Source organism: Scyliorhinus canicula, chromosome 6 (genome assembly GCF_902713615.1).
Source record: "Scyliorhinus canicula chromosome 6, sScyCan1.1, whole genome shotgun sequence".
NCBI classification, from domain to species: Eukaryota; Metazoa; Chordata; class Chondrichthyes; order Carcharhiniformes; family Scyliorhinidae; genus Scyliorhinus; species Scyliorhinus canicula.
This window is the reverse complement of record NC_052151.1, coordinates 132,421,524-132,449,065: the sequence shown is the minus strand read 5'-3', so window position 1 is coordinate 132,449,065 and position 27,542 is coordinate 132,421,524. Positions and strand designations below refer to the sequence as shown.

The 27,542-nt window shown below is 50.1% G+C and overlaps 1 protein-coding gene across 3 annotated transcripts in view; it reads left to right on the top strand.

Moving 5' to 3' along the window:
- Positions 1–27,542, top strand: part of LOC119967506 (protein LYRIC-like) — a 191,755-nt gene that overhangs the window by 141,726 nt on the left and 22,487 nt on the right. For 2 of the 3 annotated variants that reach the window (XM_038800159.1, XM_038800158.1), the window contains exons 7-10: positions 292–390; positions 17,590–17,705; positions 25,440–25,652; positions 26,824–26,940. In XM_038800159.1, the coding sequence (XP_038656087.1) occupies positions 292–390; positions 17,590–17,705; positions 25,440–25,652; positions 26,824–26,940 (545 nt within the window). The remainder of the gene's footprint in view (positions 1–291; positions 391–17,589; positions 17,706–25,439; positions 25,653–26,823; positions 26,941–27,542) is intronic. The other variant, XM_038800161.1, reaches the window with a different exon arrangement.

Here is a 27,542-nt window from a genome sequence, read left to right as displayed (position 1 = left end):
TCACAGTACATGGTTCCACATGATGTACACCAATGATATCATGTTAGGTTAATAACTAAAATGACAAATGTCAATGAAACTGAAAGTTGTATCCACAAGAATATAGCGATGCTGGAATGCAAAACCATTTTCCTCACATTGCCATCTCTGAGCAAACTGTCACATTGTCTCTATGAAATATATAAATTAGCATGTGGATATGTCATAATTACCTGGTTCGATTACAAACTTATCACTTGACTTTTAAGGACATCATGGATTGATTAAGAAAAATGTTCTTTTTGTCTTCAGTTACCCAGGACAATATATCATCTCAAGATAGTCCATCGAGATGTTACTTGAGTGCCTCACCGTCGTCTCATACAATTGACGAAGCATGGCTTGGGCTAGGTAGGGAAGTCTCATTATTTAAATACATTTTTTTCTCAGTGTAAATTTATTGCATAGTTCAAGTCGAAATATAGTCAGTAAACGAGTTAACTACTTTTTTATTGACCTATTGGTAAGCACGATAGCTTACTTTTATGATGCATATTATAAACCAATCGAATAAACGCTTCCCTGTTGCTATGGACACTATTGAGAGCAAATATTTTAGTTGGTCTGAAAATATCCAAGCGTATAAATTATTTGTTACCGTTCACCTACCAACATTCAAATTTCAATTGATTGCTTTGGTTTTTGAACAGTTCCCCTCAGCAAATCTTGTGATTGGGTTATTGATTCGCAAGAAGGAGTGAAGTAATAGGGAAGGGGAAGGTGTCCGAGATCTACAAGGAGTTGAAGCCCTGTGGAGGGTGGATGCGTCCTCGTCTGTGTGAGGTTAAGCTTCATTCAGTTTAAAGTAGTCCTTCAGGCGCATATGATGATAGCAAGGATGAGTAGGTTCTTTGAGGGAGTTGAGGATAGGTGTGCGCAGTGCGCAGGGAGGCTCGTGAATCACATCCACATGTTTTGGTCATGTCCTGAAGTTCTGGCAGGGGTTCGCAGACGTAATGTCTGAGGTGCTGGGGGTGAAGGTGGTCCCAGGTCGAGGTGGCGATATTCGAGGTGTAGGAAGACACGGGAACCCAGGGGGCGAGAGAGGCCGATGTTTTGGTCTTTGTCTCCCTGATAGCGCAGAGACGGATCTTGCTCGGGTGAAGGGACTCGGAGCTGCCGAAAGCAGAGGAGTGGTTGAGCGACCTGCCGGAATTCCTGAGGCTGGAGAAGGTCAGGTTTCTCTTGGGAGTCGGCGGATGGATTCCAGGAGGTGGAAGCCTTTTATTGATTTCTTTAAGGAGATTTGAGGGGTCAGAAAAGGAAGTGGGAAAGGGAGGTAAGGGGGTTAAACTGGGGGGGGGGGGGGGCAAGATGGGAGAAGGGGGCAGTATTAGGGGAGCAGGGGGGAAGTGAGTGCTGGTTGTTTATAATGTAGTTTGGTTGTTCTTCTGCTATTGTTTGTATGAGAATGCCTTGAATAAAATATTTTTTAAAACAGAGTGAAGGAAAAATGGAAGAGGGAGGTGCCCGTCTTACAGTCATGAACCATCTGCATCTTTGTTAAAATATTGTCTTAATTTTATTATGGCTTGTGCTCCTCCAAACAGTTGTCTCTTAGTTCTGCCACCATTCAACCAGATTTGTCTTCCCTCCTCACTGCATCCTCACTTATTGAAATCAAGATGCAATTTCTCTCTCAACTCAGTCTTTCCCGAGGATCCTGAAACTGATCACCTCTTTTCAGCCTTCCCTTCCTGCTGCAATCCTCAGGCTCTTGATACACAAACTTCATGCCAAAAAAACCCATATTTCCCCCTGTAAGATAGATAGAAATAAAGCGATGCACTTTCAGTAACTGCAGAGTACATGGGAGATTGACAACATGTACCCCCACAAATCCCCAGAGAAACTGCAGGGGATGCCAAGACCTGACCTATCCCAGTTTCAGATCTAATATTTGGTCCCTCCATTAGATTCTCGGCGCGATTTACTGGCTTCGTCGTTCGCCCGAACCTCATGCGACATCGCCGTTAGGCTCATTTTAATATACATGCATTGGATTCTCTCGGCGTCCAGGCCCGTGCCTGGGAGACCTCGCCACAGTGCCATTTAGGACCGATCCACACAAACGTGATATCTGTGGGGGGTCTCCCATGCCATTGGAGACATCTGGGTGGTCAGGGAAGGGCAGGGGGCACCCTGACACTCCCCTGGGTGCCTTGCCACTGTCGGGGTGCCAGGGTGGCACTGCCATGGGTCAGGGCCTGAGCAGGGCGAAAGATGTGCAGGTTATGTGGATTTGCTATGCTAAATTGTCCCTAAGTGGGGTTATGGGGATAGGGTGGGGATTGGGCCTCGGTAGACTGCTCTTTCAGAGCGTCAGTGCAGACTCAATGGGTCAAATGGTCTCCTTCTGCACTGTAGGGATTCTGTTATTCTCTGAGGGAGGTATAAAGGGTGGTGGGTTGTTAAGGGCGGGTATGAAGGGGCTTCATAAAGGTTGGTGGGATGAAGGGTGGAGGTCCTGAAAGGGGGGATCGCCGGAAGGTGGGTAGGGAAGGCCTAAAAAGGGAGGGTGCTCAGTGACCACATAGCGGGGTGGCCTCACTTGGGGATTGAGGAGTCATGCCCTTGTGTGGTGTGGTGTGGGGGACCCCTCAAGCTCACTTAGCGATCAGAGCACTTTTTCAAAATTACGCCCCGATCTCTGAGGAGCGAGCCTTGCCGACAGGTTCAGTTCCCCACTGCTGAAAAGATTTCCAGGGCTAAACCAGGGAGAAACTCCCCAATGCCCAGAAAAATAGCTAAGGTCGTGATCGAAATGCCACGTTGTGCCTGAATAGAAGCCGGGAGACCCCATTCCCAGGATCTAACCGGCCCGCAAAGCCTTGCGATATCTAACGCAATCTCACGAGATGTTGCGATATGAATCCTGCCCATTGTGGGTGGGAGCATGTTTCGGCAAATCTACATACTGTATTAGATTGAGACAGTCTCACTCTAATGTGAAACTTCCCGAGTCACCAGAGGCATTGGGATCTATCCCCTTCGCCTCGGAGATCTCGGACAAGCACTGTTCAGTACTGGCTTCCACTAACGGGGACCAGAGGGAACAGCGTTCATGGGGGTCTCCCAGGGAATCGGAGGCCCCAGGTGCATGCCCTTTGGGCAGGGCGGTACCCCAGCACTGCTGGTGCCACTTGTGCACCCTGGCACTGCCAGCCTGGCACCCTGGTAGTGACACCTGGGTGCCAGCCTGCCACTACCAAGGTGCTCAAGTGTCACTGCCAGGGTACCAGGTTGGCATTGCCAAGGTGCCAAACTGGCACTTTTCATGTGGTGGCAATCGGGTTGTGGTACCCTGCACAACTTTTGGCAGAGAGTGGGGGGCCAGGGGACCCCCTCATAGTGAGTTGGGGAATTGGGGGGAGTCGGGGGTCGAGTCGGGGCTCGTGAGATCAGGACGCCACTTAAAGATGGAGTCCCGATCTCTCGTTAGACTGGGGAGTTCTGGCGAGCGGGAGATTCCTCAGTGCAGAAAACGGGACTATGTGCCGCCTTGGCGCGTATTCCCCGCCAAGGAATGACTCTAGTTCGAGTAACATTTGATCGCATTGTGTTTCTCGGCGCTCGCTATGGGACTTTTTTCCCATTTAGTTAAATCGCTCCCTAAGTGTGGGTCTATACCAATGTTAATCTCACCCAAAAACCCAGCGGGAAACACCCCACCAAACTTGCCCAAAATGACAATTTTTTGGTTGATTTCCGACCTCTTGCTTGGGAGTGCCCTGGAAGAACTGGAGTATTTGGCCCCTCACTGTTTAATTCAAAAACATAAATATGTTTTATTTGACATTTTTGGGGAATTTGATCAATGATATTCATCAGGATTTTGATGCCATTCAATATTAAATATTATTACAAACTTACATCAGCTGACATTTAAGAGTTAGTCGACACTGACTGTTATGGTAGACCATTAGAAATTCTTCTTTAATAAACTCAAGAATGGCATCAGATAGTGAACGTTTTTCACTATCTTTTTTGTAGCACAATGAGATTACCGGCCCGGCAAGGTAATAGTTTTGATTGTAGAACATTGCTATGCAGAATCTGGTTCGCATTGAGGGAGATAAGCTGAAAGGAAATCAATTCAGGTTATTCCCAACCAGTTACATGACATTTTACAAGTATTGTCTGCCTAATCTGCCATTGAGGACTTGTTTAGGCAAATGGCAGATGAAGGCTGCAGCTGCAGGAAGATCCCCAGTCATCGAGGTGTCCTTACCACTGGAACTGAACCTATCTTCTGTCAAGGACCGTTTGTCAGTTGATTGTCAACAGCACACCCATGTTAATAGATGTCCCGCACCAGGTGTCTAGCGTCGATCTAATGGAAACCAACACCCCCCCATACAAGCCCTGCGCTGATTAGCAAGAGGTGATGGGGACAGGATCGCGAGATCTGGAAGTCCCTAGCTTCGGACCGGCATATAGGCGGTGGAGTTTGATTCAGTCGTATCATTCTTGGAATAGGAACAGAAGAGCCTTTTGGCAACTTTCTCCATGACTGAGCAGCCCTCTTCAGGATCCACACTGCTCACCCCACATGGGGAAAGATGCCCTGTTCTGTTCTGACTTCAACCTTGCTGGCTCATCTACCTGTGGTCAGAAACTCAAAGTTAAACTCAATCTTGGTACCTGGATTGTACGAACTCTCATGGATAATGAGCAAATAATGGACTGGAATGGAGAACTGTCCTTGTTGTCTATGAACTCAGGCGCTTCAATATTGACATTACTGCCCTGCAAGAGACCTCACGAGCAGGCGAAGGGCAGCTGAGGGATGGCAGTGGTTACACAATATTTTGGAGAGGAAAACCCAAGGATCAGCCCAGGGTGCATGGAATTGGTTTCATCATCAAGACCAAACCCTTCATCCAACTCTCTGGGTTCCCTGTTGGCATCAACGAGCGCTTCATGACCCTCCTGCTACAACTTGCCAAGAACCAGCAGACAACGGTTGTGAGTACCTGCGCCCCAACCCTTGATGCCAATGATAAGTCCAAAGAGAGCTACTACTCCAGCTGCACACCGTAATCTCCAACATTCCTAAGGAAGATAAGACTATCTTCCTTGGAGATTTCAATACCAGGGTTGGAAGGAACTCCTCACTCTGGCAAGGAATCCATTGTAAAGGAAGGAGTTGGGAACTGCAACTCAAATGGGTTCTCCTGCTCACCAGATGTAGGGAACATCAGCTTGTCATCACTCACACCTTTCCGCCAAAAAGACAAGTTCAAGACTCAAAACTGAGGCATGATTAACTACATTATCGTCCGATCCTGAGGCAAAATGATGTCCTCATCACCAAAGCGACGACCAATGCAGGTGACTGCTGGAAAGGCCACCGGCTCATCTGCTCCTCTATGTCCATCAAACTCCACCAGAAGCAGCAGAAATGAAGAAACAGCTAAGCAAAAAGATCAATGTTGAGTGGCTTCAAGAGCCAAGCATGCTAATGAAATTTCAAGAATACCTTCACCAAAATCTCCAGTGTAGGGAAACTGGAAAGAGCGGAGGACAGCCATCATCTCAAGCTATGAAGAAACCATCAGCTCCAAGACTTGGTTAGACAAGAACAACCACATCTTCCAAGACCTAATTGACAAGAAGAGGAAAGCCTGGCAAACAACATACCCATCAAGACAAATAGGCAAACTCATCAAACAGCAAAGGTGGAGGTACAAATTAAAAACCCGGAAAGCCTACGGCCATACTTTTCTGCCAACGCCTGATTTTGGAAGCTAAGTCGACTCAGGCCTGCTTAGTACTTGGATGGGAGGCTGCATGGAAATATCAGCTGCCGTAAGCTTTTGAAAAATGAGCAACAAATAACCCAGGAAATCAAGAACCAATGGTGGACTGAGAAGCTCCTCTTTGACAAGCTCGACACCTGGGGATTCTTCAGTGCTGCCAAGGACATATATGGACCCAACATCCTATGCTTTAAACCACTGCGGAGTAAGGACAGAACGGTTTTGGGAGATAGAGAAAACATCTGCCTGGAGATAACGGTCCAAAGAACTCCTAAACCATAATAAAATCATACATGAGGACGTGTTTGAGGAAATCCCCCAACTCTCCATCAAAGATGATCCTGGACTCCTACCAGACATGGACAAAGAAAGCTGCCAATAAACACGTGAAGAATGGAAAAGCTGCAAAAGTGGTTGGGATTCTGGTGGAGATTTTCCAACTTTGAGAATAAGAGATTATCCGTCATCTCCGTCAGCTGTTCCTGGAAATCTGGGATAGAGAAGAAATCCCTTTTGACCTCAGGAATGCCGTCATCGCCACCATCATCAAGAAAGGAGGCAAAGCGGACTGTGGGAACTACCAAGGAATCTCCCTAGTCGCCATCACTGGGAAAATCATCGCCTAAATCCTCGCTTCTCCCAGGCTCTGAAGAAATCCTTCCGGAAAGCTGGTGTGGCGTCCAACAAAATTGAGGAAACATAATCATGATTTTTACTGCTCGGCAACTTCAAGAGACACGCCAGGCGTAACATTAACACCTCCCATCTAAGACCAACATCAATGCGGAGATCCAACAAGAGCACCAGCATCAAGGCCATTATCATCCAAAACCAACTCCGCTGGGCCGGCCATGTGCTTAGGATGTCGGAGTCCTGACCGCCAAACAAAACCTTCTTTGCCAAGCTCAATGAAGCTCCCGAACAAGAGGAGGATAAAGAAGGCACTTCAAAAACACCCTGAAGACTTAAATCAAGAAATGCAACTTAGATGCCAATTCCTGGGAGACACTTGCTCAGAAAAGACCTACTTGGAGAAACCTCTTGTTTGAAGGGACACAATTCTTCAAGAACACCCGACGGCAAGAGGAGGTACAGAAAAGGAGCCTGAGAAAGGATTACCAGCGTGTCTTGAGTCCAAGGACCAGTTCTACTTCCCAGAAACACCTGTCAAGTGTGCAATCAAAATGCAGCTCTAGGATCGGGCTCATCAGCCACACAAGGACCCATAGATTCGTGGCCAGTAACACGGAGTTTCCCAGGTGGACAATCATCCTCGTTAGCAAGTGATTGCCGAAGATATGATATTTACCTGTCCACGCAGGGTGCTATAAGCTGTCATACAGGTGAAATAAAAGCTGACGTTTTATTTTGAATCAAAACCAGTAAATAATGACTCTTCATTCACTCACCACTTAAATCACATTATCGGAGAGTATTTCTATTTACAGCCACTGTGTGGCGCAATAACTTTGAATCACTTGACTCACCTTTACACATGTAAACCCTTACCAATCAAAATGAAGAAGATATTTAGCAGGCATGGAAGTCACTGGAAAGGAAGATCAGTATCACAGGCGGCCAATCCATTGCAGACAATTGTTCAGCTCCATCCAAAATGAAAATTATCTCCAAATCCTTCACTCCAGGCTCCAGCCCAGCATTGACATTTCTGCCATTAGTGATTGCAGTTGTTATTGAGTTTCTAAAATAGGTAAGTTCACAGCACCAAATAGCTCACAATTTAGCACAAGCAACCAGCCTTGTTCAGAGAAACCAGGGGCGATTCTCCGAACCCCCGCAGGGTCGGAGAATCGCCCAGGGCCGGCGAAAATCCCGCCCCCGCCGTGGCCGGAATTCTCCGCAACCCGGGAATTGGCGGGGGCGGGAATCGCGCCGCGCCGATCGGCGTGCCCTCCGCGCCAATCGGCGAGCCCCCTGCGACGATTCTCCGGCCCACGATGGGCCGAAGTCCCGCCGCTGAGAGGCCAATCCCGCCCGTGGTTTCAACCACCTCTGGTGGCGGCGGGATTGGCGGCGCGCGCGGGCCTGGGGGGGCATGGGGCGATCGGACCCCGGGGGGTGCCCCCACGGTGGCCTGGCCCGCGATCAGGGCCCATCGATCGGCGGGTGGGCCAGTGCCGTGGGGGCTCTCTTTTTCTTCCGCCGTCGCCACGACCTCCACCATGGCAGAGGCGGAAGAGGACCCCCCTACCGCGCATGCGCCGGTGGTGATGTCAGCGGCAGCTGATGCACCGGCGCATGCGCGAACCGGCGAAGGCCTTTCGGCAAGCCCCGACGCCGGCCAGCGGGCGTCAAAGGCCGTTGGCGCTGGTTTTGGCGCCAGTCGGCATGGCGACAACCATTCCGGCGCGGGCCTAGACCCCAAAGGTGCGGAGAATTCCGGACCTTTGGGGAGGCCCGACGCCGGAGTGGTTGGCGCCCCTCCGCTACGCCGGGACCCCCAGCCCCGCCCGGTAGAGGAGAATCCCGGCTCAGGAGCGTGACTGAGCAGTGGAGAAGTTCTGGAGGAATGCTTTACCATTGCACGGGAAAAGGCTCATTGTTTGCAGTGAAGAAGAAGCTTAATTGTTCATGGAACTGTACTGTGTTGAACTCAGCACTTGATGCTTACATCAGTCATAAAAGGTAGAAAGATAATCCATCGCCTCCCTCCACTAAATGACACCCTGCACTTTGGGGAACAAACAATAAACTAGATTTCCTGATGAATTTGTAATCTCATAATCACAGGATGCTGTCTGACACTTCCTGATCTATACAATAGGCTACACTACGGAAAATGTAGGATTGTGTTTTGGCCATCAACCAAGTTTGGATTGTTGATTTAGGTCATTTATCTTTACTTCATTACCATCTTGTTTGCACTTAAAAATTGACTATTAATAGCCTGACAATACAGCATCTGCTTTAAATATGAATAGGTCTAAAACATTTCTATTCACATGCATAATGTTGATTCTTTATTTCAACCCACAACTACCTTAGGGGACAGTGTAGTGGTAATCTTGCTGGAATAGTAATCCAGAGTCCTAGTCTTGTACTTGAGGACACAAGGTCAAATCAGTAGCTGATGGAAGTTAAATCCAATTCATAAATCTAGAATTAAAAGCTCGTCTCAGAAATGCCAATTACAAATGACCATGAAAACGATTAGAATATTGTAAAAGCCCACCTACCTCGCTCATGTCCTTGATGGAAGGAAATGTGTTATCCTTGCCCAGCCTGGCCTACACATGTGACTTCATACCCACAACAGCATGGTTGGCTCTTAACTGGCCTCTGAAGTGGCCGAGCTACTGAGTTGTACCAAACTGTTACAGAAAATCAAAAATAAGTAAAATCAGATGGACCACCCAGCATCAAACCAGGCACTGGAACTTGCAACAGCACATCCTGCCCAGTTGACAATGCAATGTCCTCCTGACCAGCATCTGGGAGTTGTGCTAAAATTGGGTGAGCCGACCCACAGACTAGTCAAGCCACAACCTGGCATCGTCACTCCTGGAATCATACCTTTAAGACAATGTCCCAGACTCCACCATCTCTGGGTATGCCCTGTCCCACTAACAGAACAGACCCACCAGAGATGGCAGCGCAGTGATTTGCAGTTGGATGGACTTTACCTGGTAGTCCTCAACATCGATTGTGGACCCCATGAAGTCTCATGGTTTCAGGTACAACATGGGCACGGAATTATCCTGTTGATTACCACCTAGCTGAGATACCTAGAGTATAAAAGTAGGGAAGTCTTGCTGCCAGCGCCGGCCCTAGGGTTGCTGGCGCCCCGGGCAAGCTGAACTTCGGCGCCCTTCGGGGGGGGGGGGGGGGGTCGGATCGGGTTAGGGGGGGTCGGATCGGGTCGGGGGGGATCGGATCGGGGGGAGGGGGGTCGGATCGGGTCAGGGGGGTCGGGTCGGGGGGGATCGGATCGGGGGGAGGGGGGTCGGATCGGGTTGGGGGGGGTCGGATCGGGTCGGGGGGGATCGGATCGGGGGGGGGGGGTCGGGTCGGGGAAGTCGGGTCGGGGGGGGTCGGATCGGGGCGGGGGGGTCGGATCGGGGTCGGGTCGGGTCGGGGTCGGGTCGGGGTTGGATCGGGTCGGGGGGTCGGATCGGGTCGGGGAGGTGGGGGGTCGGATCGGGTCGGGGGGGTCGGGTCGGGGTCGGATCGGGTCGGGGGGGATCGGGTCGGGGAGGTGGGGGGTCGGATCGGGTCGGGGGGGTCGGATCGGGTCGGGGGGGTCGGGGTCGGGTCTGGGGGGGTCGGGTCGGTCGGGGGGGGGGATGGGGGGGGTCGGGTCGGGTCAGGGGTCGGGTCGGGGGGGACGGGTCGGGTCGGGAGTCGGGTCGGGTCGGGGGGGGGGGTCGGGTCGGATGGGGGGGGTCGGGGCGGGGAGTCGGGGCGGGGGGGGGGGGTCGGGTCGGGTCGGGGGGGGCCGGAGTGACCTGGTATATGATCGGGACTCACCGTCGGCGGGCCGGTCTCTCTGTCGGCAGGTCTCTGACGCCGGTCACGCACTCGTTGTAGCGACTCTGAGCTTTTCTCAGTAACTTCATTGCAGTGTTAATGTAAGCCGACTTGTGACAATAAAGATTATTATTAAAAACACTTTTTTGATTAGTAATGGGTTGAAGATTTTGGAGAATGGGCAAGAAAGTGGAGTTGAGGCCGGAATGAAATCAGCCATGATTATATTGGATGCCAGAGCAGGTTCGAGGGGCTGAATTGCCTGCTCCTGCTCCTAGTTCTAATCTTATGTACCACCCTCCCTCAACTGATAAATCAGTATTCCTCCCTCGTGATCACCACTTGAAAGAATTACTGAGGGTAGCATGGGTACAAAATGTATTCTGGGGGGGGGGGGGGGGGGGGGGGGGGGGGAAATTTCAGTGTCCATCAGCAAGAGTATCTTGCCAGCACAAATACAGACCCAAGCCCTGAAGGTTACATCTGCCAGACTGGGCTTACGGCAGGTGGTGAGGGAAACATCCAAAGGGAAAAACCTGTCTGATGTCGTGAAGCTGTTTAATTACAGCTACAACACTGGCATCTACCTAACAATGTAGAAAATTGTGCAGGTGTGCACTCTCCCCCAAAAGCATGAAAATCTAATATGGCTGCCTCATTAGTCTACTCTTGAATATCAGCAACATAATGGAAGGTGTGTCACTGACAGTTCTTTCGAGTGAGTCTTAGACAGCAATAACTTTCTCGCGAACGCTCAGTTTATGAACCGCCAGGGCCACTTGGCTCCTGACCTCATTACAGCCTTGGTCCAGACATGGACCAAAAGAGCTGAACTCCAGAGGGGAGGTGAGAGTGACTGCCCTTGACATCAAGGCAACACTTGACTATCAATGGCATCAAAGAGTCCCATTAAAATTAAAATAAATGGGAATCCACAGGTTGGGGCCATTCTTTTATGGTGGCCACGAAGCACATGGGGGGGTCAGCAATAGATTTCCCTGTGGGCTTTGTGAAGTATGAACCTCCATATGAATGGGCGGGAGCTTGCCCAATGGCAAACGTGCAGCGGGAGTTTAAAACCCGCTGCTTCATCCGATATTCTGTAAATCCCCGGGATTGAGTTTGTGCGCTGTAAGCCATGGCTACGGCCTTTTCCATTATATAAATAAAAGGGAATGGTGTTGGAAGACTGGCCTTAGCGAGATTATTACATATACTTAACCCCAAAAAATGGTTGTGGTTGTTGGAGGTCAGTCATCTCAGGCCCAGGACATCACTACAGGACTTCCTTAGGTTAGCTTCCTAACCACTGTTGCTTCAGCAGTGGCCTTCCCTCCATCATCCGGGCAGAGGTGGGGATATTTGCTGACAAATAGCATTCCATATCAATTGCAACCACTCAAATATTGAAACAGTCCTTTCCCAAATGCAGCAAGACCTAGATTTGAACATTCAGGCATGAGCTGATAATTGGCAGGTAACATTTGCACTGCACAAGTGCAATGCAGTTACCATTTATAATAAGAAAAAATCTAACTATCTCCCCTTGACATGCAACAGCATTGTCATAGCTCAATCCATATCTTTGTTTAGTATCACTCCAACAGGGGTAGAGGTTAGGTGGAATGACTTTATTTTTGATTATTTGACTAACACAGCAGGAATGTCAATTACCCATGATGTGGAGAATAATTGTCAGTCAATAATAACAAAAATTAAAGGACTACGGATGATGCTATGGGACATGAGAATGAGGGTCGGGATTCTCCGACTTCCTGCCGGATCGGAGAATCGGCGGGGGGCAGCGTGAATCCCGCCACGCCACTCCGAATTCTCCAGTGTCGGTTTTCGGGCGGGGATCACGCCGCGCAGGTCGGGGGCCGTCGGCAGTAGCCCCCTGGCAATTCTCCGGGCCCCGATGGGCCGAGCGGCCGCCCGTTTTCGGCCTGTCCCGCCGGCGTGAAATGGACATGGTCCATCCCGGCGAGACCTGGCTTGGCCGTCCAGTGGGGTCCTCGGAGGGGGGTGGGGGGGCTGCGGGGAATCCAGTCCTGGGGGGGGGGGGGGGGGGGGCCACAGTGGCCTGGCCCACGATCGAGGCCCGCCAATCTGCGGTCAGGCCGGTGCCGTGGGGGCACTCTTTCTGCGCCGACCTGTGTAAGGCTCCGCCATGGCCAGCACGGAAAAGAAACCCCCTGCGCATGCACAGGAAACACGCCGGTGGTTCTCGTATCGGCAACTCGTATCGGCCGACGGCAGCCCTTCGGCGCCGGTTGGCCCGGCGCCAACCCCTGCTGCGCCGGCCTAGCCCCTGGAAGTGCGGAGGATTCCGCAACTTACGGGTGGCCCGACGCCGGAGTGGTTCGCGCCGCTCTTGGAGCTGGCGTCGGGCCACCGCGCCGAGTGCCCAAGGTTTACGGTTTCTTAATCCGGTTTTACGGATCTACAAGGAGGCATTTATTCCTGGCACATTAAAGTCAAGGCAGGTCCACCTGAGCTTGGCTGGCCGTTGCCTCCTCTTGTCTGCTTCGCCCATGGCTATTTAATGATGTTGGGATTTTAACTGGCTTGAGGCAAGGCTGCCACCTCCATCTGAGGACCCCGCCTCCAGGAGCTGCCAGACAATAAAATGGTCGACAGCTCTCTTGGCCTAGCAGCTCCAGAAGAAGCAGCGATCATTGCTAAAGTGACCAAAGCGAGTCCTTTGAAGAAGATGATCCAGGAGACCAGAATAAAGTGAGTCTGGGGTGTCACTGGGCCACGCTGTCAGCGTGGGAGTGGCCTCAAATGGATACCGGCTGCCGAAATAGGAGGCACCCCCCCCTCCCCCCCCCTCCAGCATTGGCGATGGTCTCCCCCACCTCAGGAAAAGTCCCAGTGGCAGCAGGAGGAATCCTTGAAATTGTTGAGCCACTTAAGATCCTCAATTTTATTTTTAATGTTTTTATTAAGGCATTTATAATTTTAACAATTTTCAGCAGAAAAAAACCCAAAGTGAACAATACACACACAACCAAACAAACAAACAACACACCAACAACCAAACCTAGCCAACATAGTTTCAATACACAATTCCCCAATCTCAATTTCCCACTAACCATTTCCCACCTTATCCAACCCTGACATTCTTAATTTTCCCCAAAGAAGTCGATAAACGGCTGATACCTCCAGGCAAACCCTAGCATCGATCCTCTCAGGGCGAATTTGATCTTCTCAAGCCTGGGATACCTGACTATGTCACTAACTCATACCTCCAATTTTGGGGGCCCCGAATCCCTCCACGTCAAAACGACCCTCTCCGGGCTACTAGGGAGGCAAAGGCCAAAACATCTCTCACCCCCTAGACTCCCGGGTCTTCTGACACACCAAAAATCGCTACCTCTGGACCCGGAATCATCCTTACCTTCAATACCTTCGACATGATGTCAGCAAATCCTTGCCAAACTCCCCTAAGCCTCGGACATGCCGAAAACATGTGGACATGATTAATGGGGCCCTCCCACACACCGCCCACACCTATCTTCTGCCCTTTCAAAGAACCTGCTCACCCTGGCCACAGTCACGTGCCCCCTGTGGACCACCTTTAATTGTATCAGGCTGAGCCTGGCACACGACGAGGACGTGTTGACTCGCTTCCGGCCTCCTCCCATAATCTGACCTGCAACTCCCTGCCCAGTTCTTCCTCCTTCCCAGTTTGCTTCACTTGCCCTATCGGGGTTTTCTCCCAATCCATGAGCTCTTTATAAATTTCCGATACTTTCCCCTTCCCCACTCCCATTTCGATACTACCTTGTCCTGTACTCCCTCGGGCAGCAGGTGCGGAAAGGTCGAAACCTGCCTCCGCACAAAGTCCATCACCTGCAAGTAGCGGAACCGATTCCCACCCGGCAGCTCAAACTCCTCCTCCAACTCCTCCAAACACGGAAAGCCCCCATTTATAAACATATCCCCAAACCGCTCGGTCCCAGCCCGCTGCCACCCCCGAAATTCCTCATCTAGTACCCACCTGGCGCAAACCGGTGCTTGCCACAAATTGGTTCCCATTCCGACGCCCCCCCACCCTCATATGCTTCCGCCATTGTCCCTATACCCTCAAGGCAGCCACTATTACTGGGCTTGTGGACTACCGAGCCGGCGAGAATGACCGTTAACAGTGCCACTAAACTCGTGTCCCGACATGAGGCTGCCTCCACCCGCTCCCACACCGATCCCCCTCCCCCACGTCCTGACCATTTCTATGTTCGCTGCCCAATAATAATTTATAAAGTTTGCTTTACCCCACATTCAATTTATACCCTAAAAACCGGCTGAATTACTCTAGGATCCCCATAATCCCTCTAATCCCCCCCACAGTGGGTCCGAAATGTACAGAAACAGCGAAACCCTGTGCTCCATCCCCCCCCCCCCCCGCACTATCCCCTGCCAGTCCTTCGACGCTCTAGGCGCCATCACCAGTGGCTCTATAGCCGAGGCAAAAAGTAGTGGGAAGAGAGGACATCCCTGTCCCGTCCCCCGATACAGCCTAAACCGGTTCATCCGTACACCCACCACCAGTAACCGGAACCAGTCCACAAAACCCTACCCAAACCCAAATCACCCCAGGACCTCCCATAAATATTCCCACTGCACCCGATCAAAGGCCTTTTCCGCATCCATGGCAACCACCATCTCCACCTCTCATCCCTCGGAGGGCATCATTATCACGTTTAACAGCCTTCTGATATTCGCCGCCAAATGTCTCCCCTTCACAAACCTCGTCTGATCCTCCCCTATCACCCCGGCACGCAATTCCCCCCCGCTCCCTTGCCTCATGAAACGCCCTAACTAACAGGGGCCCCAGCAGTCTCGAGAACATTTTATAAAACTCCACTGGGTACCCGTCCGGCCCCGGGGCCTTGCCCGACTGCACCACCCCCAGCCCCCCCACCTCATCATCCAGCCCAATTGGGGCCCCAGGCCATTCAACAGTTCTTCTTCCACATTTGGGAACTCCACTGCCTCTAGAAACCCCCCTCATCCCCTCCACCCCGGTTGGGGGTTCCGACTCATATAGCCTACTGTAAAAGTCTCTAAACACCCCGTTCACCCCCACCGGATGCAGGACTGTATTTCCCCCCCTCCTTGTCCTTCACTTTCCCATTCTCTCTCGCCGCCTCCTGCTTCCTCAACTGATGCACCAGCATCCTGCTTGCCTTTTTCCCAAATTCGTACACCGCCTCCCTCGCCCTTCTCAGTTGCCCCACTGCCTTCCCCGTAGATAACAAGCCAAACTCCAACTGCAGCTTCTGCCGCTCCTTCAGCAGCCCCACCTCCGGGGCCTCCGAGTACCTCCTGTCCAGCTGAAGGATCCTTCCACTAACTTATTCATCTCCACCCGCTCCACCTTCTCCCTGTGTGCCCGTATCGAGATGAATTCCCCTCTTACCACTGCCTTCAACGCCTCCCATAACCGTGGCTGCCGAAACCTCCCCCGTATCGTTTATGTTCACATACCTCTGCATGGCCTCCCTCACCCGCTCACACACGTCTTCCTCCACCAACAGCCCCACATCGAACCTCCATTGTGGGCTCTGCCTCCCCCCCACCCCCCTTACTCACCCGCAAGTACACCCAGTGCGGGGCGTGACCAGACACCACTATCGGCGAGTACTCAACGTCCACCACCTCCGCCAGCAATGTCTTATCTAAAATAAAGAAGTCAATTTGGGAGTACACTTTGTGCGCATGGGAGAAGAATTAATATTCTTTCGCTTTCGGCCTCCCAAACTTCCACGGATCCACACCCCTTCCAACCCCCACATTTTCCATAAACCCCCTTAGCTCCTTCGCTGCCGCCGACACGCCCCCTGACCTCGAGCTCAACCGGTTCAGCCTTGGATCTATAACCGTATTAAAATTCCCCCCCCCCCCCCCATAATCAGCCGAGGCGAGTCCAGATCAGGGATCTTCCCTAAAACCCGCCTCATGAACTCTGCATCATCCCAGTTCGGAGCATACATGTGCACCAGCACCACTGGTATCCCCTGCAATTTCCCACTCATCATAACATACCTCCCCCCCAGAGTCCACCACTATACTTCCCACTTCAAAAGCCACCCGCTTGTTAATCAAAAACGCCACACCCTTTGTTTTGGAATTTAGCCCCGAATGGAATATCTGCCCTTCCCACCCTTTCCTCAGCCTAGTCTGATCTACTACCCTCAGGTGTGTCTCCTGTATCATCGCCACGTCCGCCTTCAAGCTTTTCAAATGCGCGAATACACTGGTCCTCTTTACTGGCCCATTCAACCCTCTCACGTTCCATGTGACCAGCCATGTCTCCCTCCCCCACTGCCCACCCCCCACCTGCTGATCAACCATAACCCCTCTTGGGAAAGCATCCAGGCACGTCCCGCACCTCCTCAAGCCCGCCCTCGGACACTCACCATCTAAGATCCTCAATTGACCCTATGGGCAAACATCCCCTGCCACAGGAAAAAACCCACATACTGCCAGATACTTCCCAATTCTACCCCCCAGCCCTCATAACACATTCTGCCCAGAAGGTCATAAAATTCAGTCAGCTTGCATTTTTTTAAGATTGCCTGGTATTAGCTGTTTTCTATCTTCACCTTATCTGTGTGTTTGGTATTGCTGTTGAATGGTATGTTTTGTGATGTATTTGTTTGCAGGAACATTGGTTTTGTAGCTGAGGAGCTCCATGGCTGCTGGAAAATATTAGGGGATGGGTCTGACTGATTCAAAGCTTTTCCCACAAAATGGAAGTTGATAGAGAGGTCTGAAAGAATGAATTCTGTAAGCCTTTTGATGCAAGCATAGCAACCTAGAGAAGAATGACTAACACCAGGGGAGAGAGGTTAAAGCAAACCACGGCTGGAAATCCCTGTTGATTCATCTTCGCAATGTACATGTTGCCATCGGCATATTATTTTCATGCAGGTAAAACCACTGGATTTGGAAGCCTATTTTCAGCTCTACTCCTTCATTGGTGCATTTAGTATTCTGAACAGACCTAACAAACCTTGAAGAATTACTGACAATATAGGGTAAGAAATTGGAATGGAACATAGGCGCAGGATCACATTTGACCCTTGCCAGCCACAACTAAGAAAGAAAATGGACATCAAGAAGTCACCTGTCTCACTGTGGAAAATCCTCAGCAACTTAGGATGTAACTTTGGAACATTGAGGGAACTTCCTAAAGTTGAAACTTATGCAGGGTGTCTAATATTGTCAGATCATTTTATGTTTGATTATAGAAAAAAATGATGAACATCTTAAAATGATATTTGTTTTACAGATGACCCCTTTGCCATTGACCTTAACTCAGACTGGAGCCCGCCAACAGAGGAATGGGGCAACTGGACAGGAGATGAAACTTTAACAACCCAGGAAGTAGGAAAAGAGAGACTGAAGGTAAAAATGAGACGGTACTACCTAATCAGTACAGCAATGAACTGATTTTGGACTCCTTATGCCCTACAGTAAAGCCCATAAATAACTCTTTTGATTTGTGTTCCAACTCCGTTTCAACTCTGGAAGTAAGTTGTTGTTGCTCGTTCTGGGTGAATGTGCTTAACACTCAATTTGGCTCTGTTTCGTTCGTTAGCTTTGAAGTCGCCAGGTACCGTTAAGATACCGTCACAAGTTTCAAGGTCAAGTTCAAAGCAATAAAACCATACACCAATTAGTAAGTTCAAACAAATTAGTTTATTATAATACAATTATAAACTACTCATGCACACACTAAGATGACTAAACTATTCCTACCATTAAATAGACCAATACTTATCTGAATAAGGAACTGCCGGATCAGGGGACAATAGCCTCTAGCTCTGCACTGGGTCCGCAGACTTCAGGTTGGTACGGGTTAAAAGGGGTCAGGAGTGTCTGTCTCTGGTAGCGATCGTTGTGAGACACTTACTTGCTGGCGGCTGCTGTCCGAACCTCTCCTCTCTCTCGGTCAAGGTCTTCTTCGGTAAAGGCTGGTCAAGAGAGGAAGGCTGGTCAAGAAGAACAAACTAAGTTTGGGACCTGTCTTTTATAGGTCCCAGGGCTTCGCGCCCTTTTGGACGGACCTTCTATCTGCTGGGGATTGGGTCTCTTCCCAATCGATTTGTTTGAATCCCCCCAATACTGAGGCTGTCCCTCGGCTACTGGGCGGGCCTTCAGGTGCTTTGTCTTCGAACCCCGCTGGTGCCGGGGTGTCTGGCTTCCCATACAATGTTGCAATCACTTCCCTATTTGTATCCTTTGTCCCTGGGATCGTTCCATTACTATGTTAACTGTCCCGGAGATTGCCTCATTAGTATGCGGAATGTTCGTTTTGGTGCTGTCTGCTCTCTTAGCAGACAGAATACACAGTGGCTTGTTGCAGCCTGCTTGTGCTTCAAACTTTGTCCATTTTACCCTGCAAGCTTTGCGTTCCTCCATTTTGTATTGAGGGAATGGCCAACTTCGGTGGCTACATTGTGGAATACTACACATCCGTCACAGGCAGCATATGACTGACCTATACATAGCCATCGATTGAGATTTGTTAGTGCTCTTTGGGGGGGTTTAAACTAATTCAGCGGGGGCATGGGAACCTGGATTGTAGTTTTGGGGTACGGGAGATTGAGAGTATAGAGGTCAGGAGCACAGATTTGACTTCGCAGGAGGGTGCCAGTGTTCAGGTAGGTGGTTTGAAGTGTGTCTACTTCAATGCCAGGAGTATACGAAATAAGGTAGGGGAACTGGCAGCATGGGTTGGTACCTGGGACTTCGATGTTGTGGCCATTTCAGAGACATGGATAGAGCAGGGACAGGAATGGTTGTTGCAGGTTCCGGGGTTTAGGTGTTTTAGTAAGCTCAGAGAAGGGGGCAAAAGAGGGGGAGGTGTGGCGCTGCTAGTCAAGGACAGTATTACGGTGGCGGAAAGGATGCTAGATGGGGACTCTTCTTCTGAGGTAGTATGGGCTGAGGTTAGAAACAGGAAAGGAGAGGTCACCCTGTTGGGAGTTTTCTATAGGCCACCTAATAGTTCTAGGGATGTAGAGGAAAGGATGGCGAAGATGATTCTGGAAAAGAGCGAAAGTAACAGGGTAGTTGTTATGGGAGACTTTAACTTTCCAAATATTGACTGGAAAAGATATAGTTCGAGTACATTAGATGGGTCATTCTTTGTACAATGTGTGCAGGAGGGTTTCCTGACACAATATGTTGACAGGCCAACAAGAGGCGAGGCCACATTGGATTTGGTTTTGGGTAATGAACCAGGCCAGGTGTTAGATCTGGAGGTAGGTGAGCACTTTGGAAACAGTGACCACAATTCGGTGACCTTTACGTTAGTGATGGAAAGGGATAAGTATACCCCGCAGGGCAAGAGTTATAGCTGGGGGAAGGGCAATTATGATGCCATTAGACATGACTTAGGATGTGTTGGTTGGAGAAGTAGGCTGCAAGGGTTGGGCACACTGGATATGTGGAGCTTGTTCAAGGAACAGCTATTGCATGTTCTTGATAAGTACGTACCAGTCAGGCAGGGAGGAAGGGGTCGAGCGAGGGAACCGTGGTTTACCAAAGAAGTGGAATCTCTTGTTAAGAGGAAGAAGGAGGCCTATGTGAAGATGAGGCATGAAGTTTCAGTTGGGGCGTCTGATAGTTACAAGGAAGCGAGGAAGGATCTAAAGAGAGAGCTGAGACGAGCAAGGAGGGGACATGAGAAGTCTTTGGCAGGTAGGATCAAGGAAAACCCAAAAGCTTTCTATAGGTATGTCAGGAATAAAAGAATGACTAGGGTAAGAGTAGGGCCAGTCAAGGACAGTGGTGGGAAGTTGTGTGTGGAGGCTGAGGAGATAAGCGAGATACTAAATCAATACTTTTCGTCAGTATTCACTCAAGAAAAAGATAATATTGTGGAGGAGAATGCTGAGACCCAGGCTATTAGAATAGATGGCATTGAGGTGCGTAGGGAAGAAGTGTTGGCAATTCTGGACAAAGTGAAAATAGATAAGTCCCCGGGGCCGGATGGGATTTATCCTAGGATTCTCTGGGAAGCCAGGGAAGAGATTGCTGAGCCTTTGGCTTTGATTTTTAGGTCATCATTGGCTACAGGAATAGTGCCAGAGGACTGGAGGATAGCAAATGTGGTCCCTTTGTTCAAGAAGGGGAGTAGAGATAACCCCGGTAACTATAGGCCGGTGAGCCTAACGTCTGTGGTGGGTAAGGTCTTGGAGAGGATTATAAAAGATACGATTTATAATCATCTAGATAGGAATAATATGATTAGGGATAGTCAGCATGGTTTTGTGAAGGGTAGGTCATGCCTCACAAACCTTATCGAGTTCTTTGAGAAGGTGACTGAACAGGTAGACGAGGGTAGAGCAGTTGATGTGGTGTATATGGATTTCAGTAAAGCGTTTGATAAGGTTCCCCACGGTCGGCTATTGCAGAAAATACGGAGGCTGGGGATTGAGGGTGATTTAGAGATGTGGATCAGAAATTGGCTAGTTGAAAGAAGACAGAGAGTGGTAGTTGATGGGAAATGTTCAGAATGGAGTTCAGTTACGAGTGGCGTACCACAAGGATCTGTTCTGGGGCCGTTGCTGTTTGTCATTTTTATAAATGACCTAGAGGAGGGCGCAGAAGGATGGGTGAGTAAATTTGCAGACGACACTAAAGTCGGTGGAGTTGTAGACAGTGTGGAAGGATGTTGCAGGTTACAGAGTGACATAGATAAGCTGCAGAGCTGGGCTGAGAGGTGGCAAATGGAGTTTAATGTGGAGAAGTGTGAGGTGATTCACTTTGGAAAGAATAACAGGAATGCGGAATATTTGGCTAATGGTAAAATTCTTGGTAGTGTGGATGAGCAGAGGGATCTCGGTGTCCATGTACATAGATCCCTGAAAGTTGCCACCCAGGTTGATAGGGTTGTGAAGAAGGCCTATGGTGTGTTGGCCTTTATTGGTAGAGGGATTGAGTTCCGGAGCCATGAGGTCATGTTGCAGTTGTACAAAACTCTAGTACGGCCGCATTTGGAGTATTGCGTACAGTTCTGGTCGCCTCATTATAGGAAGGACGTGGAAGCCTTGGAACGGGTGTAGAGGAGATTTACCAGGATGTTGCCTGGTATGGAGGGAAAATCTTATGAGGAAAGGCTGATGGACTTGAGGTTGTTTTCGTTAGAGAGAAGAAGGTTAAGAGGTGACTTAATAGAGGCATACAAAATGATCAGAGGGTTAGATAGGGTGGACAGCGAGAGCCTTCTCCCGCGGATGGAGGTGGCTAGCACAAGGGGACATAGCCTTAAATTGAGGGGTAATAGATATAGGACAGAGGTCAGAGGTGGGTTTTTTACGCAAAGAGTGGTGAGGCCGTGGAATGCCCTACCTGCAACAGTAGTGAACTCGCCAACATTGAGGGCATTTAAAAGTTTATTGGATAAGCATATGGATGATAAGGGCATAGTGTAGGTTAGATGGCCTTTAGTTTTTTTCCATGTCGGTGCAACATCGAGGGCCGAAGGGCCTGTACTGCGCTGTATCGTTCTATGTTCTATGTTCTATTCCACTTGTGTTGCTTAGTGTAAGATTTATGAACAAAATTTATAAAACCATATTTCATATCGGCTACTATCCATAGGATCCCTACAGTTTAGAAGGAGGTAATTCGGCCCATCAAGTCTGCACCGAACCTCTGAAAGGGTACTCTACTCCCACCCTATCCCCATAGCCTCACTCATTAATCATGGCCAATCCATCTAAACTGCACATCTTTGGGCTGTGGGAGGAAACCGGAGCACCTAGAGGAAACCCACACAGACACAAGGAGAACATGCAAATGGCACACAGTCATCCAAGGCTGGAATTGAACCTGGATCCTGGTGGTGTGAGGCAGCAGTGCTAACCACTGTGCCACAAATCCAGCTTGCTCTTCAGAGTACAGCTCTGGAATTTGCATTGACCACATTACCACAGGTTTGGAATTGCATACTTGCGTTTGTGACCACAGGAATCCCAAAGCTCTTTGGAACCAATCAAGTATCTTTGATGCTTCATAACTGTTTTAATGAAGAGGAACATGACTGCCAATTTATGCATAGGTTTAAGGATTATAACTCCACCCTTTCCATTCTCCACGCCCCAGCCAGCGCCGGCCCTAGGGTTGCTGGCGCCCCGGGCAAGCTGAACTTCGGCGCCCTTGGGGGGGTGCGGGGGGGGGGCCGAGAGGGGGCGGGGGTGGGGCCGAGTGGGGGGGGGGGGGCGGGACCGAGAGAGGGGGGGCGGGACCGAGAGAGGGGGGGCGGGACCGAGAGAGGGGGGGGGGGTCGAGAGAGGGGGGGCCGAGAGAGGGGGGGGGGCCGAGAGGTGGAGGACCGGGGGGGGGACCCGAGGGGGGGGGCGGACCTGAGGGGGGGCGGGGGAACGGACCCGAGGGGGGGGCGGGGGGGAGCGGACCGACCGGGGGGGCGGACCGGGGGCGGGGCGGACCGGGGGCGGGGCGGACCGAGGGGGGGGCCGCCCTGGGGAAGGGCGGCCACCGCGCATGCGCTGGTTGGCACCGGCCCAACTGCGCATGCGCGGGACCCGAGTCTCTGGCGCCCCCTAGCACATGGCGCCCCGGGCGACTGCCTGAGTTGCCGGTGCCTTGAGCCGGCCCTGGCCCCAGCACTCCCGCTGCAGGTGATTTGCTTGCACTCGTGACCTGTTCAAGAGTACTCGAGTGGAAACCTTTCTGTACATCAAAACAAAACAACAAATACAACAGGAAGCACAAACTCCCAAGTTATCTGACAGAAACTACCCAAACCACCATCCCAACTGCCTTTGCAGCCCACACCGGTCAAGATTACACTCTCTATTTTATTAGTGTTATTTGAGGTATATACATTGAAATAGGCAGAATTTGCTTGCTCTACTTCAAAATAGTGCCATGATATATTTTGAAACCAACTAAGATGGCAGACATGCATAGAATGTCTATAGTGCAGAAGGAAGCCATTTGGTCCATCGAGTCGGCATCGGGCCACTGAAAGAGCCCCTACCTAGACTCATTCCCCTGCCAAATCCCACGTAACCTACACAACTTTGGACACTTAAGGGGCAATTTGAGCACGACCAGTCCATCTAACGTGCACATCTTTGGGCTGTGGGAGGAAACTGGAGCACCCGGAGGAAACCCACGCAAACACCACACTCACCCAAGGCCAGAATTGAGCTTGGGTCCCTAACGCTGTGAGGCAGCAGTACTAACCACTGTGCTACTGTGCCGTCCTAGGACAGTTTATCTGGAGATGTTTAACATCTTATCAGAAGGTGGTACCTCCGACAGTGCAGCACTCCCTCAGTATTGTGCTAGCCTATAACCTTTAGCACCTTTAATGTTAAAATAGGCTAATTTTCACCCCTTTTTAAAAATAAATTTAGAGTACCCAATTTTTTTTTCCCAATTAAGGGGCAATTTAGCGTGGCCAATCCACCTAACCTGCACATCTTTGGGTTGTGGGGGTGAAACCCACGCAGACATGCAGAGAATGTGCAAACTCCACACGGATAGTAACCCAGGACCGGGATTCGAACCCGGGTCCTCAGCGCCGTAATCCCAGTGCTAACCACTGCATCACCGTGCCGCCCCCTGATTTTCACTCCTGAGGTGGGTGCGCAGAGTTGGAACATTTCCCAGCTTGCCACACCTGCCTTGCTGGAAACAGTCAAATTGGGCTGTTAAAAGGCCCACATCTGTGTTCTGGTTCTTTGTCCTGGTGTGTGGTTAAATATTGAACCCTCTAAAACATACTCTCCAGCCACTCCCTGTTCTCAATGCATTTCAACTCATGCCAACCCATGCCTCCACTCATTCCAAATGACCCTTCATACCCTCTAACGCTAAGTCAATCCCCCTACCCACCTTCCATTGCCCCATATAACCCATGGCAATTTAAGCTCCCCCACACATTTCCATGGCGCATTCTAGCTCGTATGCTAAGCTACTGCTAACTCATGCCAACCTAAGCCCCCCCCACCCATCACCCTTTGCCAGCTCACCCAGTGTCCACCGAGGGCAGACTGCAGGAGTAATTCTGAGATTAAATCAAATAAAGTTCTAAGCATCTTATTCGCTATCTATAAAAAGCAGTCATTAATAAAAACCTTTTCAATACTTTTAAATCAATTCCTTGTAGAAACAAACATTCATAGTCACAGCCACACATCAAAGATAGCATAGCCTTCAGAATCCCTTAGAGCTGTCAATCAACTGTGAAATAACAGCTGCCCACTATAATAATGATAGGACAGTGTTATTTCAGCAAACAGCTATTAGGCGTGATTTAACGGCCTCATTGCGCCCAACTTGGTGTTGGGATGAGGCCATTGAATCACACGAGAGGCATCTCGCAAGATTTACGACGCTCAAAACACCTCGACAGATTTAATGGAGTCTCGCAAGACGTCATGATCTGGATCTCGCCCTCACTGGGCGTGATGCAGTTCAGCTTATTTAAATGAGTCATTAGGCTAATCTAAATATGTACTTGCGGGATTCTCCCGGCGCTCGGGTCCTAATGGTTGCGCCAGGGCGCCATTTATTATTGGTTTCCACAAGCATGGATTAAACGTAATAGCACCTGGAGGAGGGGGGGAGGGGTCTTCCAGGCCATTAGGGACCCCAGGTATTCTAGGACAGGGTGGCATCCTGACACTCTATCTGGCACACAGGCGCTTTGGCACTGCCAGCCTGGCACCCTGGCAATGCCACCCAATCACTCTGGTAGTGCTAGCCTGGCACTACCAGGGTGCCCAGATAGTACTGTCAGGTTGGATAGGGCACTGCATTGCCAGGTTGGCATTACCAGGGATCGGGCCCTGGGTGTTTTATTAGGTGGAGGGGAATGAGGGGGTGTTCCTGGGGGCCTCCCTGAGAATGGGAAGGGGAGAGGGAGGGGGAGAGATATCGGGGCAGCCGACATAATGGCTCCCCGATCTGCGAGGAGCCTTTCATTCTGGGCCCGCCAAGGAGAAACTCCCCAAGGCCAAAAAAAACCAAAGTGCCGTCGAATAGCCGGGTGTTTCTGCAGCTGCCGAGAAACACCACGCCCAAAGCCGGACATAAATTTTTTTCCAGTTAAATCGCACCATTGAAACTGAAAGTGCTGATTTCTTTTCAACTCAGATGCACAGGGTGGCTCTTTCCCAATGGAATTTAACGGGCAACAACTTGACAGCTGGACCGTTCCAGAGACCTTGGGCGGGATTTAGCGGGCCTGTTCGTTCCAGGCGCAAATCTGCTATGGCCACTAAATCTTACGAGACGGCTGTAACAGGATTTGCGCTGGCGAGACCTCAGTTTAGTATCGCCCCCGCTCCTAACCGGTGGTGTTATGAGGTTCGTGCCCTTTATAATTTTTTAAAAATTAAATATACTTACCGGGCTTGGCGCCATATCACCCATCCACGTCCACCCAATTGGCGTGAAACCATGCCGGCGTGAATCACTACTGGTTTCCGAAAACAAAAACCGTTCGTAATGACCATACCAGGGGTGCAGAGGTGAGCATAGGCCCCATGTAGTGAGGGACATGGTCTGCCCCTTGACAACGCCAACCTCGCACTCAAATCAGGCTGGCAGTGCAGGGTGCCAGGGGCTTGCCCTCAGGGGGGTCTATTGAGGGGCTCTCCTTATGTGTGGTGGCGGTGGAGGGGTGAGGGGTTTGGACTATGGTGTTGTGCATGCATTTGGGTGGGAGGGGACCAGAGACTCTGGAGGGGGCACGGGGGTGGTGTCAGTGATGGAGAGGGGAGGGGTTTCAGGTCAGCCCGATACTTGCGTGGTGTGGGAATGAGGGTCGGAGGGGGGGGCGTGGTGTTACCCTTCTGCATGTGGTGGTTGGGAGGTGTTCCTCTTGTCCACTAGGGGGGAGGGGGCAAACTTGATATCCTTAAGGGAGGGGATCCTGATATGCTTGGCGGTAGGGAGGGGATCCGGATATCCTTGGGTGGGGGCCATTAATGTAACTTCGAGGTCAGGGCACCCTTTAAAAATGGCACCCCGATCTCTGGATCCTGGCTTTGCTGGCATGTTAAGGCCCCACCCTCCCCTGTTTAATCCCTGCCAGTACTTTCAAATTGCAGGGTGCTGTTAAATCAGGCGAGAAAAGCCATCTTTGAAGCCAGCGAGTTTTGCACAACTTTTCTCAACACTCTGCAATTCTGGGGAAATTCTGCCACTTATCTGTCTTTAACAAGTATTCACGACTGCTCGGAAAAATATTAAGTCACACACCGCAGGAAACTGACCTCGCTCCAGCAAAAATAGGATCTCTTTGAACTGAGTTCAACTGGGCCAATTGGGTTTGGGTTCTTCCATATGTAAACTACATCCCTAACAGTGAAAATAGGAACTGTCCAAAATGGGGGTAGGGCTTCCAGATCTGAGATATGGGTGCCTTTTGGGACAAGACAAATCCGGGCCATATACTGACGTGAGTTAGAGACCAGCGATGTTTAAAACAAAAATTCAGTGACTTCCCTGGGTTGATATTTTTTTCATTGTCTAGGTATCCGATGAGGAGGAAGAAAAATCTCAGGCAAACTCTGCAGGCAGTGGAAAGTCAAAGCGAAAGAAGAAAAAGAAGAAGGGCAAGCAAACTGAGGACTCAGTTGGAAGCGAAGAGGTGCGTACCTTTCGCAAAACCCTCAAGAGCACAATAGGTTTACTTTGATAGGCCTTTAAGAAATTAAGCACATTTTTTGAGAAACATCCTGTGGAATTTACCGGCTGTTCGCACCGACTGGATATTCCGGTCCCACCGACGGCACACGGGTTTCCTAGCGACAAGGGGTGCGGTCAATAGGAAATCCCGTTGACAATGGCAGGTACAGAAAATCCCGTTGGCAGGCCGCAACCGATGCCGAAAAGCATGCGGCGGGTTGGTCAATAAATCCCGCCCACCATGTTCTTTGTGATTATAATCGCAATGCACTTATTTAGCATCTTTAACACAGCAAAATGCTTAAAGCACCAAGTACGGTTTGAGAAGAAGCAGACACTAAGCAAGACTTTATATTTTTAATATTTTTGGATGCAATTTCATCTCATTCAAATGACAAAGAATAGTGCTGAGCAATGTACTAATTTTCTTCTTTTTATTCTGAGTTGATATCTTCTGTTTGGCAATGGGGAAACAGGAGAATAATTTGGAAAATTAACCATATAAATAATTTCTTATGCAATTGTCTAAAGATATTTTAATGTGGTAATGTGTTACGTAAATGT